At 45.8% G+C, this 15,312-nt stretch overlaps 1 protein-coding gene across 1 annotated transcript in view; it reads left to right on the top strand.

The window, feature by feature from the left end:
• Positions 1–15,312, top strand: part of cpamd8 (C3 and PZP like alpha-2-macroglobulin domain containing 8) — a 106,515-nt gene that overhangs the window by 70,799 nt on the left and 20,404 nt on the right. Inside the window, exons 34-38 of the mRNA XM_072243950.1 lie at positions 2,899–2,961; positions 5,545–5,780; positions 5,882–5,969; positions 11,906–11,980; positions 14,518–14,623. Coding sequence (XP_072100051.1) covers positions 2,899–2,961; positions 5,545–5,780; positions 5,882–5,969; positions 11,906–11,980; positions 14,518–14,623 — 568 coding nt within the window. The remainder of the gene's footprint in view (positions 1–2,898; positions 2,962–5,544; positions 5,781–5,881; positions 5,970–11,905; positions 11,981–14,517; positions 14,624–15,312) is intronic.

Genomic DNA, 15,312 nt, shown 5'->3' on the forward strand with positions numbered 1-15,312 from the left:
TGTTTGCGAAAAATCCAACTAGACTGGCACACAATCAAAGGTCTCAGTGTGACATCAACAGACAACAGCAGTCCAAATGATAGCACTAACCAGAGACTGTCACAGCCGCTTGATGCTAATGAGAAGGTGTTTGAGAAGGGAATAGATAAACAGATCGAAGAAGCTGTTTAAGATGCCAAAAAGTTTAAAATGTACCCCCACAGGCACTGTTACACCCGTGGGAGTGGCTGTCTTCATCATGGCAATGAGTACATTTTGACTTTGCTGGGCCATTCATGGACTCGATGTTTCTGAAACCCCTTTCTACCGGGCATCTCTGGAGATGCGGCTTGTTAGCCCCTTGCTAAGAGCCACTGGACCTGGCAGCAAGAAACCCACCTTTCTCAGACTCCATACGTCTAGGGTGTATAGGACTTTGGTTCCGTCAAATCCCTGAGGTTGGGATGTCTCACCCACCCAAACCCCGGTTTGTGTGAATGCGGTGTGATTTACTACCCCCCGGCAATCACCTATCGGCAAGAAACAACAGATCGTACACTGCACACAATTATAAAGAATTATATTTAAGAGTGTTAACTTAAGCAAAGTTACTAAAGGAAAGAAAGGAAACAAAACAAAAAGGGCCCATTATTCTTAAACAATCAAACGTGCACTTAAGTTGGAGCTCATCTTGAACTTGTCTGTCACTCACGCACTGGACCCTTGGTCTGTGTGAAAGCATGCACCACCTTCCGAATGTCACTCGAAATCCATCTCGAACAAACAGGTCTCCCATGGGAGTATTGATCCTTCCTCCTTGAATCCATTCATCTGCACAAAGCACCTCATGCAACAGGGACAGCAGCCTCAGCCATCTTCCCTCCTGTCTTCTCCCAGCTCCTGCCAAAAAAGACCTCGACCCACACCTGTGCTCCTCACGAAACCTTTCCACCCAGCGTCCTCCAGAACCTTCTCTCAATTCCACCATACTGATTGGCTGACATGACATTCCTAATTTGAACAACAAAGCTTCTCATCTCTGCTCAAACCCAAAGAGACTGAAAGCAGAACAGACTGCTCTTACAGAGCTGCTAAAATGAAATACCTACAGCATAGCAGTAAAAATCTTAACCAGGGTGATAGATTTCTGATTGCTGTGGATGCTCATTCGAAGTGGCCAGAGGTTATACCAATGAAGTCAACCACCTCAGCAAAGACTGCCTCTGCTCTGAGGGTTATCTTTGCCAGAAATGGCGTAACAGAAGAAATTGTGACAATGGACCACTATACATATCAGAAGAATTCCGACTGTTCATGAAGAAAAATGGCATCAGACATTTCTAGCCAGCTCCTCACCACTCAGCAATGAATGAGTTAGCTGAAAGTTTTATTCAGACCTTCAAGAAGTCCATTAAAGCATTGGACGAGGAGAACATTTCTGTACAGCACAGGTGGACAACTTTCTTTTTGTATATCAGAACTCTGTTCATGTGACGACAAATCAAACACCTGCAATGCTGTTGACGAGCAGGAATCTGAGATCTTGCATAGACCTCCTGAAATCAGATCTACAGAGGGAAGTGCAGAATAAACAGTTCAGTCAGTTGCCAAGTGAAGCAGCAAGGAGCTTCGAGGTTGGACAGGAAGTCCTAGTGTGTGATTACCAAGAAAGCAAGTGGACACCTGGTAGGATAGCTACAAGAACTGGACCACTGATATACACAGTGGCTGTTGGAGATCAGACATGAAGATGTCATGTGGACCAGATACTGGATGCTCAACTGAAGAACACACCTGAGTCGATTGCATCCAATAAGACGGATACATTACAGTCACTGGATTTACCTCTCAGTGATGCTCATGTCACTGACAGCAACGTGACACTGGAAACCGAGAACATTATCTTAGATAAGGCACATCCCAAACCTGATGCCACTCCACAGGTCCAGAGGCACTATCCTGAAAGAAACAGAGCATCACCCAAAGGATTGAACCTTTAGAACTGTGAAGCTAGTTATGGACTGTTATGTGAATTTGGAATACGGGTTTACGAAAGGGAATTGAATGTTTTGTACATACGTAGTTTTATGTTGCATTAATCTAAAGGGGGAGGAAGTGTAATGTTTGGACCTATTTCTTTTACAGCAATGACCTCCTCTCCCCCCCCCCCCAAACACTTCGCATTAATCTCTCTCTCTCATTGCAATGCGAATGCAGTAGTTAAAGCCATCTCGCGTGTGCGTGCTTTTATTTAATATATACGTAGTTGTGCACAGACACAACACAGAGAATGGTGAATAATTGGAATTCGCAGTCCGAGAAGGCTGCAGAGGCACAGCTCTGAATACATTCAAGACATTGAGACTGGCAGGTTTTTAGATATTAAGGGAATAAAGGAGTATGTGATTAGGCAAGAAGATGGCACTAAGGGAAAATATCACCCACGATCTGACTAAATGACAGAACAGGTACTAGAGGCCAAACGACCTACTCCTGGTTCTGTTTCTTGTGTAGTAAAGTTGGAGAGGGTTTTGAAGATTAGGGTAAAAGATGAAGTCATTCCTCCGAAGAAGAATTCTGTAGACATGGTGAGGAGTAACCAAGGGGCAATGATGTAATGCTGATAGGCTTTGCAACAGTGGTTTTCAGTGAGGTGCTGAGGAAAAGGTCGTCATGAACCAGTGGCAGATATTTTAATGGATTCATAGCAGCAGTGGGGGAAAAAAGGAAAGCCTGATCTTGGGATAAATAGGAATCTGGGAATCTCGTTACACCCAAAATAAATTGTACTGAAACAGGGCAGGGTCAGCCTGAGGACTGTATCTTGCAAGGCTCAGATTTTGTTGAATTCTCTCAACTGCTACGGTAAAACCATTGAAGGTGTTCTGATATTTCTCTGTCTACTCCCTGCCTTTCTAGATTCCAAGTGTTCCGACTGGTCTGTTTGTTAGTGCCAAGGGAGAAGGCTGCTGTTTGATGCAGGTAAGGATGAAAAATGGCACTGTCATTTTTGAGTCCTCTGCTTCCTCTGCCTGAGATCCTGAATGCCAGATAGTAATTGAATCAGTGGAGAAGAAGGTCACGTGCTCCATTATAGATGGTGCAACACTACAGCACCGTGCGAACCCTTTAGCCCATGATGCTATGCTGACCTGTACAAACCTACTCAACTATCAATCTAACCCTTCCTCCTACACTGCCTGTAACCCTCCATTTTTCTTACCTCCATGTCCCTATCTAAGAGTCTCTTAAATATCTTTGCTGGTATCAGTCTCTACCTCCACCCCCAGCAGTACTTTCCAGGCACATACCATTCTCTGTGTGTAAAGAAAAGAAGCCAAAAACTGCCTTTGACATCTCCCCTCACCTTAAATGGATGTTCTCAGGTATTGGCATTTGCTGCTGTGGGGAAAAAGGCACTAATTGTCCACTCCATCAATGCCACTCATAATCTTTACACCTCTATCAAGTCGCCCTGTATCCTCCTTTGCTCCAAGGAGAAAATGCCGGCTTACTCAAATTTTCCTCATAAAACATGTTCTGGTAACATTTAACATAGGGTGCAATTACGGCGCAAGTTTAGAAAGTAAATGGTATAATGCTACTGGCGCTTTATATGTGATGAGATCTGAGTGATGGCAGGGAGTTCAGTGGTCTCACAGCTTGAAGAAAGAAGCTGTTTCCCATCCTAACAGTCCTTGTTCTAATACTACAGTACCTCCTGCCTGATGGTAAGTGGGCAAGTGTTGCCGACATGACTGACTGTGGTCTTTCTGTCAAGAAGTCCAGGATCTAGTTACAGAGAGGGGTGTTGAGACCCAACGAGGACAATTTACTCACTGGCTTCTGGGGGGATGATCAGCTAAAGTAGATCAACAGCATTCTGGTGTACGAGGCACAGTTTTCTCAAAGAACCAGGACAGATTGGAGGGCAGAGACAATGGCATTGTCCGTGGACCAATTTGAGTGAAAGGGTGCAACGTAGCAGGAAGATGGGATTTAATGCAATCCATAACCAGTTGCTCAAAGCACTTCATTTTTGTTGAGGTCAATGCCACTGGACAGTAGTTGTTAAGGCTGGTTACTGTCACCCTGTTGGGCACCAGGTTGATGGTGGCTGCCTTGAAGCCTGCAGGGACAGTGAGAACAGTTTGTTAGAACCTTTGCTAAATGGGTTGCAGTTTCTCAGCATCCAACTAGTTACGTTATCAGGTCCCACAGTTTTATGTGGGTTTCCCCTGGTTAGGGTCTTCCTCATATCAGTTGAGACCAGACGGAGTGTCTGTTCCTCGGTGGGGGTGGGGGAGGGGTGGAGGGGAGAAAGGCTGCCTTCCTCACCGGCACATCATTCTGTGTTTCAAACCATGCATAAAAGACAATCAGCCGATCAGGAAGAGAGACGTCACTGTTGTTAACGTGCAGGATGGACTTGTCGTCAGTTATAGTCTGAATCTCCTGCCATGTGCACCTCATGTCTCTGGTAGTACAGAAATGGCTGCAAGTTCTCTGTGAGTAATCCTGTTTTGCCTTTCTGGTGGCATGGGAAAGCACAGCTCTTGCTGATCTAAAAGCTTATTCCCCGAACTGAAGAAGCATCTCGTTCTCTCAGCAGTCAACCATGGCTTCTGATTTGCCCTCACAGAGATGTGGTTAATAACAGGGACATCCTCAATGCACTCCTCTATATAGCCAGTCACAGATCCCGCATATTCATTGATGTTAATGTGATGGTCGTAAGTAGCCGCCTCCCTGAACATGTTCCAGTCTGTGTTTTCAAAGCAGTTCTCTAATGCTAAGGTTGCTCCTTCTGGCCAGGTCTTTATCTCCCTCTGATCTAGTTTGACCCGTTCGATCCGCTTCCATTTCGAAAGTTCTCCCAGAATCTACATGTACGGTTCATTTTAGACACCACATTATTGTGATGAGCTTGACGCTCGGCCAGTAACTTGCAGCTGACACCTTGCATGTGAAAAGACTGATGTAATCCTTGTCTTTATTGGCCATGGTCACATCAGCATCCAGGGATGGTTACTGGGCCAAGAGGTGGGGGTAGAGAATGAAACCACATCTAAGCTCACACTCCACTGACTCTTACTGGAGCAAGTCTGTAAATAGAGAGCAGAGAAAAGGATAGGGTTCAATTGAGGACTCAACATCAGTTGGATTTGCACTCCTGAGTCAGTGACTATAGGACCCAGTCCAGTGGGACACATATCCAGAGAGAAGGTGTCTGTGGGCTTCAGACAATTGTGGGTGTCAATATGTGTGGGACTTAAACCTTACTCTGAACTGAGTCTGACAAACTGTACCCCAGTGAAAGATGGTATCTCTGGAATCTGTGCCCCACTAAGGGTCATTGATGAATGAAATACAAGCTCCAAAATCCTTAAAATCTGACCTAAGAAAATATAGTTTCAAGGAGTTGGAGCAAATGTATATTTTGTGGAAGCCCAGTCACGATTAGGGCTTGAGAGTAGCTGGATTGGGACACTCGTGTTCCGGGACAGTCAGAAGGAGCGCTGACAAAAGTCTATGCTGACTGTAAATTAGTCTCCATCTTCATAGATCGACGTGAGCTACAACGTGCCGGATCCGGTGGCCAAACCAGCCTTCCAGCTGTCGGTGAACCTGAAGGAACCAAACCGTGAGCGGCACCGGCACCGGCACCTCGCCAGGCCCGCCTCCAGGAGCGACAACCGGTCGAAGAGGTCACGCCAGGAGCGGGCGCTGCATCACGATGACGACCCGGCTTCGGACCAGGATCATCAGGAGTACAAGCTGAGCGTGGAGGCCTGTGCCAGGTATACAGCCTTCAGCTTCATTGTGCCTGCCCTCCATTGGGGTCACTCTTCCTGCCTAAGCAGAACTTTCCCCTCTCTAACCAATACTTATTCTTCCCTAGGTGGTTACATTCTGGCTCTTCGAATATGGCAGTCCTGGAGGTCCCTCTCCTGTCAGGCTTCCGAGCAGATGTGGAAAGTCTGGAACAGGTGACGTTTCAGACGCTTTTTTTAAAATCAAGGCTTTATGTTGGATCCCTGGAGTCTCCAAGCCCTTGAAATTTACGTTTAAAGATGACCCTGTGATTCTATGCCAATGGAGAGGGCACACTCAATCTCTCTCACCCACACACACTTCACTATTTGCTTCCCTCAATATATTCACGTTCTCTCCCCACTTCTGAAGTCCTCTCTGCTCCTCGGCCGCCTCCTCGCCCCTCTCTCCACCTTCTGCCACTTGCCCCATTCCGTCTCTCTCCCCTCTGTCAGATTTAATTGAAACCATTTCTCTCTAACTTCCTGCTGATGGTGTGGACCTGGGTAGCCGCAGTGGTGCACTTGGGGATTGCCTATGGGATATGGGACAGAAACTGTGCAAAAGGGGGAGGAGTGGGATTGGTTTGGGCTGTGAGCCAGAGTCTGACTGCAGTGTGAGGCTCTGTCCTTGTTTGGGGTCCCCGTGGGGGTGGGGATGGGGGGGGTTGATCTTGGTGCCTCTGTAATTGGAGTTTGCAGCTGTTTATTGGGAGTGATCCCTGCAACATCTGGAGTTCATTTTGGTGGAGACTCTGTCTTGGAACGAATCTGTTTGGTGCTGTGAGCATCTCACATCTTAGGTTCCACCCGCTGGGGACAGAGGGTCCCCTAACCCCTGAGAACCAGACCATGAGCTGGTCTGCACTGTGACTTTCAGTCTTCCGGAGCTGCGCTCCCTCTAGTTCCAGTGGCCCTGAAACGCTCCTCATAATAGTTTCCCTGGGAGATGACAGTTTTAATGAATTGCATATTTAAAGGTTTATCCTCAATTGCCATCTGACCCTCCCCCCTCCTCCACCTCCCACGCAATAAAGTTCCTCTTAAAATAACGAGATTCTGAAGCTGCGGCGCTCTCTGCTTTCATCTCTGGTCCAGGCAGAATTGTCGGACTTCCTGGGATTGGGAAGGGACGGTGTTAAAATTAGTCCCGGCTCTTTTGCTTCCAGTCAAGGGAGTTGGGTCAGGATTCCCACTTGGGGATATGTGCCCAGTGGTTCCACTACCTGGAGAGTGTGGCAGCCTCCTGGAATAAAGGGCTCAGCTTCGCTCTGGTCCCCCGCAGTGTGTGCACTTGGACTCCAGCAACCTTGAGCCACGAGACCTTGAACCTTTCTGCAGCTGCGGCTGCCCAAGAACTTATTGCTCCCCACGGACTCCCACATGCTGCAGATATACATTACAGTCCTCCACTGCTATCTAACATGTTTAATATAATTAGTTAAAATGTATATATTTTAACAAAAAAAAAGCTTTCTATTTTGTGTTAAGGACTTACATGATCTCGTTTCAGCTAGATACAATTAACGTTTACCTGTAATTCACTCTTCCTGCTGCCCTAATGCAGCGACACCACTTGGCAACTTTTCTCCTGAGATGCATGTATTCTCACAGCTAATAACTTTGCAACAACTTCCTCTAGGCCCTGCCCTTGGTCCCCAGTGACCTCTTGGCCCTGTCCTTTGTCCCCATTGTGCTGTTGGTGTTAGAATTTCCTTTTGCACTTTCCTAAGTTAACAGAAATGGCTGCGAGTTGGGGGGTAAGGAATAAAGATTTGGATGCTTCCGGTTTACGGTGAGCAGTAAGATGGATTGCATCCAGAGGTGGAAGAGCAACGATCCACCTCTGAGTACAACAAGAATGGCATTCCAGGAGCTGGGAGAGTTACTTGGATTTTAGTGGTTTCAGTGGAAGTGTGGAAATGTGCTCCAAAGCTCATTCTGGGGTTAAATTTGACATCAGGGTTGTGAGCAGTTTGGTTACATTTCAGACATTTGCAGGAGAGGAATGGTGTCGGTGACCAGGGAACGGAATTTGTGGTGGGGATGCAGGCAGTGACTGTAGTCTTCCCACTGTTTAGTTGAAGGAGACCCACTTTTCAGTTCTGGATGTCAGGCAATCCACGAGGTTGAGGAAAGGGCAGAAGGTTGCAGTGTTTCAGCTGCACTCTGGTGACTCTTGGGCGCGGATGGCTGTAGACAACTCTGCGCCAGGAACCTCTGACAGCCATTGGCACTGGTCGAAGGTCAGAGTTCATGCACACTGTGTGACCTGGGACTTGTTCGGTGTCACCACGGCACACAGGAGTGGGGGGGGGGAGCAGCTGTGGGCTCAGGTACTCTCAGCAGGACTGGAATTCTATTTATTTGTAAAGCAAAAATTATGGAGCCCTAGAGACCCAAAAAGTCACGGAAACCAGAAGATTTATCCAGTGATTTAAAGACCCTAAATAGCAAGGGAAAGATCATTGACCAAGTACATTTACAAGTGTTTGAGTATAAGTGGGACTGAGACCTTTAAGCAAACTTTGTTTTAGAAAAATAAAATCTTGTATTATCTTTGCTCTGCATTGTCTTTTGCGTATTTGAGTTGAGGCACTGGGCTGCATCTATTGTCTGTGCTCAGAGAGTCCTCCTCAGGAGGGATCTTTGACAGGACGTCCAGCTATTGGTGTTATCAGTATCATCTGTGTAACGTTTCTGTGAAGAGAGTGAGTATGTGTGTATACATGTCATTCCATGAGTGCCCATGTACACACAGGTGTGTGTCCATTTCTGTGCGTGCGCACACACATATCCTTGTGCAAGCGCACAGACGTGTGTATGCATGTCTCTGTGCGCACGTGTCGGTATCTGTGTGTGTGTGTATGTTTTTTTGGGGGGGTGAGAGGGAGAGGTGTCAGGATCTGGCTGAGTGATGCAGTCTGTGGCTCCCCAGCCTGCAGATCCTCATTGAAGGGTGGGCAGAGTATGAATTGCTTGGCACACGCGGCAGAAGAGAAATCATGCAGTAGGTGTGTGAGCAATAAAAGGAACTTCAAAGGAGCCAGAGCTGTGGGGTCAGCAGAAGAGGGCCAAAGGTTAAACGTGACACAGAATTGCTGCGTTACTTCTGAGTCATTAACCGGCAACCTCCCAAAGACTCAAAACAAGGATGTCCAGGGGGCAGCCAAAGGTCACCTTGAGGGGCATTCCATTTAAATAAACGCTGTTGTAAGAACATGCAAGGGCTTCTGTCGTGGCAATGTAATCGCAATGTTTTGTTTCTTTGCTCCATCTGCTCATTGCTTCTCAACATCCGAGTCTGTCACTCCTGCAGATACCCAGAGCAGACAATACAAATACAGGCCACTCGGCCCATACTGTTGTTGCACTCTTCACTGCACCCGAACTCCATGTCCTCTCCTTGTACCCATTGACCCCTTCACTGCACCTCTCCTCTTCACACCACAAATTTCAACACCACCCTCCTCCCTCAGCATGTCCATCACCCCTGTGTGACACAACTCCCCAAGTATCCTCAGAGAGCTGAGCGCATTCCTGAAACTTCCCCAAACTAACACTTTGCATGGGGAATGAAGGGCATGTTGTTGGAGGGGTGGGTTACGGGGTTGAGGAGGAGGGTTGTGAGGGAGGGATAGCAGCAGAAGGAGAGAGGTGACAGGACAGTGGCAGAGAAGGGGAAGAGAGGAAGGGAGGCAATGTTGGGGGGAAGCAGAAAGAGAGAGAGATGGAGGAGGTAGGGGCAGATGTGAAGGGATGGAAGGCACCAGCAGTTTGCTGCCTGAACCTACCTCGGTGCCAGCGGCCAGCCTGAGGAGACTGCCTAAGCAGTGGGCAGGACCTGGAGTTGGGACTTCCATCAGGCCAGCCCGTAAAACTCAGCTCTCACCAGGGAGCACAATTCTCCCTGGCGCCAGAGTGCAAAAGAACGTCGTAAACCGTCTGTCTGCGGCCAGTTACTGCCCTTCCATCTATGAAATATTAACAACAGCCTTCAGGCCCCGTAAAACCCAACCTAAATTAAGTGTGGCTCTTTACTGGCCTCGGCTGGAAGCTGAGGCTGCTCGCGCTTATCATGGTCTTGAATAGACGCAGCTTTCACTGCAGTTTGCTCTTTTATGAAACGTCCCCAGAGAAAGGCAAAACCTCTCGTGATAGAACTGTTATGTGGCACAATGTGCGAAGCTGCGATCAGCTCCAACAGACTTCCCCTTTGTTACTCTGTGCGTCAGCCTGTGAGACCCACGCTGCCCTTGCCTCAGAGCCAATGAGCTTGTCCCACCACCTCTCAAGTGTGTGTGTGTATCTGCTTCAGCCTTCAGATACCATGTGTATCTGTGCAGATGTGGGTCAGTGCAGATGTGCATCTCTCTATATGTATCTTTCTGCTTCTATATCTCTGTATATACGTGTTTCCGTGTGTGCATTGTGTATTTCTGTGTATGTATGTAACTTTATATCGGCTAGTGGAGCCTCGTGATTTTAGTATCACAGTGGAGGTCTTGGGAAAGAACCCCCTGATATTAAAACAAAGGTCTTTCACAAGATTGGGGAGTTGGGGGAGGGTTCATTTTAATAACTTTCTTTTAATATATTAAACATTTTTGGCAGACTGACTTTCCGGGGTGGAGCGTAGGCCTCCCATTCACAGGGACTGCCTGGATCGCAGCCCATTTATCTGTTAGATCAACCATCTCTTAACACTGGGATTAGGTTAACTCATTAATCCCTGCAAAAGGCTTTCATTGGCAAATGTAGACAGGCAACTGCAGTCAAAAGTCCCAGATTCAGCCCTCTGGCTTCTCAATGTGAGCCATCTGAGGCTAAAACTTCGGGGGGACAAAAACACCATACAGGCACCTCCTGGGATTTCATGACGACTTCTGGTATCCTCACTTGAGGGAAGTGTCAGGACATTGCAGATGGATGCAGAGGTTTGCAGAGTGGTTCCAGAAATGAGCGATTTTAGGAGGGATTGGAATTATTCTTGGAAAGTTGAGAAAAAATTGATCAAAGTAAAACTAAACCGTTTAGAGTGACTGGTAACTACCGATTAAAAATAAACTCAAATGACACCAGGATTAGCATCACACAGTGAATTGTTGTAATCTGGAATGCTCCACATAAGGGAGGTGAAAGCGGGAATTTTCAGCAAGGAACTGTGTATATTCTTGAAAAGACAGATTTCCAGAGGTATGGAGAAAGAGCAGGGAAGTGGGGGGGGTGGGGGGAAGAAGACGAGAGCTTGTTCATAGAACCGGTATAGACACAATGGGATGAACAACCTCCTTCCAGTCATTCTATGATTCAGATGGAGAGAGGAGCCACTTGTCAGTTGGCGGCCTTTATCTATTTGTTTGTGTTTTATTTCGAGATACAGTGCAGAACAGGCCCTTCTGGGCCAAAGAGGCCGCAACCCACCCATCTAGCCCCAGCCTAATCACAGGACAGTTTGCCACGGCCAATTAGCCTGCTAGCCAGGTGGGCTAATTGGCCATTACAAATTGTCCTGTGGGAGTACGGACAATTTGGGTTGTGGGAGGAGCCTGGGGCACCCTAATGGTTACAGGGAGAACGCACAAACTCCTTACAGACGACACCGGAATAGAACTCTAATCTCCGACGCCATGAGCTGTTGTGGCACCCTGGAGAAAACCCTGTTTCACCAGACTCAAAGGAAAAACTAGCTATCAGAGTACCCGTATACAAAGCATAGCCGTGTCTTGTTGAACTGAGTGCTGCTTTTATACATATCGAAGCAGATAAAGTTTATATTGCACTTACTGCTAACGGTCTCAACCTCTCTGGTCTCATTTTAATTAGGAGTTGTCTATATACCCAAGTCACACTGTAGTTACACCTGGTGAATAGTGAACGACTGTGGAAGGCCAAGGTAAACAATAAGTGGCTGATGCTGTAAAGGAAAATTAGTGCCAGCCCACTCATTTGGAGACAAGGCCCAAGCTCCCAGGGCCCAACCTGTTATTTTGATAGTTATTTTACTCAATTAGGATCCCAAGATATAGTGAAAATTAACAATGAACCTAAATTGGGTTTATTCTGCATGTTTGAAAGTAACACATTCAACACAACATTTTTCCTCCCCACAGCTGCTCCTGGGCAAACAGATTGAACTCAAACGATACGAAATGGATGGAAGAAAAATTCTGTTTTATTTTGATGAGGTAAGAGAGAAACTAAAGATGCAGTGAAATAATAAGAAATTATTTTTGATGAACTCTTTCAGTTATGAGGAGGGACTGGATATACTGGGTTTGTTTTACTTGGAGCAGAGCAGGCTGAGGGGGACCTGATAGAATTATACAAAATTATGAGAGGCACAGATAGGGTACATTTTTTTTTTAAAAACTTTTCCCATGGCAGAGGTATCTTGAGACCAACAGGCATAGGTCTAAAGTGGCAGGTAAGAGTGTGGTTACACTCTGAAGCTCCCTCTGACATGTCGGTCCATGGCCTCTTGTGCCATGATGAAGCCACCCTCAAGGTGGAGGGGCAACACCTTGTATTCCATCTGGGTAGCCTCCAACCTGGATGGCATGAATATCGATTTCCCCCCTCCCACCTTTCTCTATTTCTCCACTCTGACCTTTTGCCTTTTCTCACCTGCCGATTCCTTCCCCTGGGTCCCCTCCTCCTTCCATTTCTCCTTTGGCCCACTTCCTTCTCCAATCAGATTCCTTCTTCTCCAGCCCTTGACCTTTCCCACCCACCTGGCTTCACCTATCACTTTCCAGCCAGCCTCTTTCCCCTCCCCTCCATCTTTTTATTCCGGCATCTTCCCCTTTCTTCTCAGTCCTAAAAGAAGGGTCTTGGCCAGAAATGTCGACTATCTATTCACTTCCATAGATGCTGCCTGACCTGCTAAGTTCCTCCAGCATTTTGTGTGTGTTGCTTTGGATTGCCAGCATCTGCAGGATTTCTTGTGTTTATGACTCATGACCTAGGAAGGTTGTGGCGGTAGGTATTCCAACAACATTTAAGCATTCAAATACTGCAGCAACCAAGTGTGTGAGACCACGTGCTGACATATGGGATTCTTGCAGATAGGTACTTGATTGACAACATGGCCATGATGGGCCGAAGAGCTTGTTTCTGTGTTGTGTGACTCTAACATCGCATCAGCCAATGCAGTGGAGGTAGAACATGTCATGTGACTCATAGCAACAACCTATTGTCCTGTAAGCAGATTCAATTTGTTCAAAAAAAGAGATTCTATCTGCAAAGGAAACGGAAATTACACGAACTCTTCCCAGTAAAAGCAAGCTACTTTCCTCAGAAGTCTCAGTTGAGTGCAAGATAGCTGTGTTTAAATTGATCTCAGTTAGTTACCAAACTTAACTGTCAGGGGAATTAGAAATGATCTCTACTTTATCTAGACTTAGAACCTGAGTAAGTATACCCTATATGTGCCTGTACAGAGTTAGGTGATCTCATTAGGAGCGACCAGATGGCAATCATTGATTCCATCCGCTTTTGGCAGTATTGTTCCCCACACAATCATTCTGATAAACTTGTGTAGATGCTTTCTTCCTAGATCTCTTTTAATCCTTTTTCATTCAGTATCAACTGCCTTAGGTGCAGAGCCATAGATACAGAAATGTTCTGGAGCTTTCTGTCCTGATTCTCTTTAATCTCACAATCTCACATTGATCAACAGCCTTGATCACTAAGTGGATCCAACACAAATCTCCCTGGGCTCTCATAACAAGTAGAACAATGAGGAGGCCATCTAGCCCATTCTGGTTGCTCCGTTTCAATAAGATTATGACTATTGCCACTTTCCTGTAATTTTCTTGGTTCTCTTAATATACACAAATCTATCTATCTCTGTCTTGAATATATAAAATGATTGAGTCTCCACCGCTCTCTTGGTAGAGAATTCCAAAGATCAACTACTGTCACGCTGAAGAAATTTCACCCCATATCTATCCTTATTTTCTGACCCCTTATTTTGAAGTGGGGGGGGAGCCAATAGTTGCAGGAGATGTGGAGAAGGCTGGGGAGGAAGAGGGAGGGAAAAATACCTTCCTTAAATATGCATCTGTGGGGAGCATGCTCATTTTTGAACAGAAAATTGTCAGTGCAAGTTGAAGTCCAGAGTTCTGCATGTCTAATCAGGCTGATACCCCGAGGGAGGTTTCCATTGTTAGAATCGGGTTTAATATCACCTGTATGTTGTGAAATTTGTTGTTTTGCGGCAGCAGTAGAGTGCAAGACATACAAATATTATAAATTACCATAAATATATATAAAAAATGTAAGTTAAGTAGTGCAGAAAGAAAGTAAAAGTAAGGTAGTGTTCATGTGTTGGCTCAATGTCCGTTCAGAAATTTGATGGTGGGTGGGAAGAAGCTGTTCTTAAAACGCTGAGTGTGTGTCTTCATACTCGATGGATAACATCTGTTGAATGGGTTGCTAATCCAAGACCCTGGTCACTCCTTTGGGTCTCATGGCCACTAGAGCACGATAATGCCCTGGGTCAATACTTTCAATGTCATCAACATAATCTCATTGCTATTTTCAGAATCTTACTGAGCACAATTTGCTGAATTTCTTGCTTTATAACAATGACCCCACTTCCGAGGTACTTCCTGTCTGCAGAAGGACTGCGAAATGGGCTGGACCAGTCTGAGTCTTTTAAATATTAACTGAGTGAGATATAGATTTCCTGAATGCCTGCTTCTCTCTTGCCGTTACTCAGATTCCCAGCCAGTGTATGACCTGTGTCAAGTTCTACGCATACCGGGAGTACATCATTGGTAAAACTGCTCCAGTCCCAGTCAAGGTGTATGACTACTACGAACCTGGTAAGTGTGAACAGAAGGGGTCCTTTGGTGAAGGTTCATTTCTCAGACACACCTAGGACCAGAAGCACCCAGAAGCAATAGCAGGGATAATTAAGAATTAATTATTGTCTATAAAAACTCATAAAAATGCAGCTGCAGAAAGTACGAACTAAGGTTTAAAAAAAGGTCTGGAAGTACTCGACCGTAAACAGAGAAACATAATTAACATTTTAGGTCCTGATGAAGGATCTCAGCCTGAAACGTGGACTCTTTATTCCTTTTCATAGATACTGCCTGACTTGCTGAGTTCCTCCAGCGTTTTGTATGTGTTGCTCTAACATTTCAGATTAAAGACCTTTCATCAGACAAGAAATAATTGGAATTAAACAATGTTTTAAGTTGCAGAGGAGAAGGAGAGATGGAGAGATTGATATTCTATTGGAGACCAAGAAAGACTATACGATGTAGATGGTATTACCAGTAAATCTTCTTGTTTTGTTGTGTTCAAGGATCAGAGATTATCCAAAGGATTAAGTCATTGAAGTGGTTTATTTGAATTATTAACCTGACAGTTGCTGTAAATATTAGCGTACAATGTCAAAAGTTAAACCAGTAGAACTGGTAACAGACAGAACAAAGCACTAACCAGCAGTGGGGCAGCTTGCAATAGAATAGCATCAAGCTGTTAAGCCGAGGCTTGGATGAACTCA

This window comes from Mobula birostris, chromosome 26 (assembly GCF_030028105.1).
Source record: "Mobula birostris isolate sMobBir1 chromosome 26, sMobBir1.hap1, whole genome shotgun sequence".
NCBI lineage: Eukaryota > Metazoa > Chordata > Chondrichthyes > Myliobatiformes > Myliobatidae > Mobula > Mobula birostris.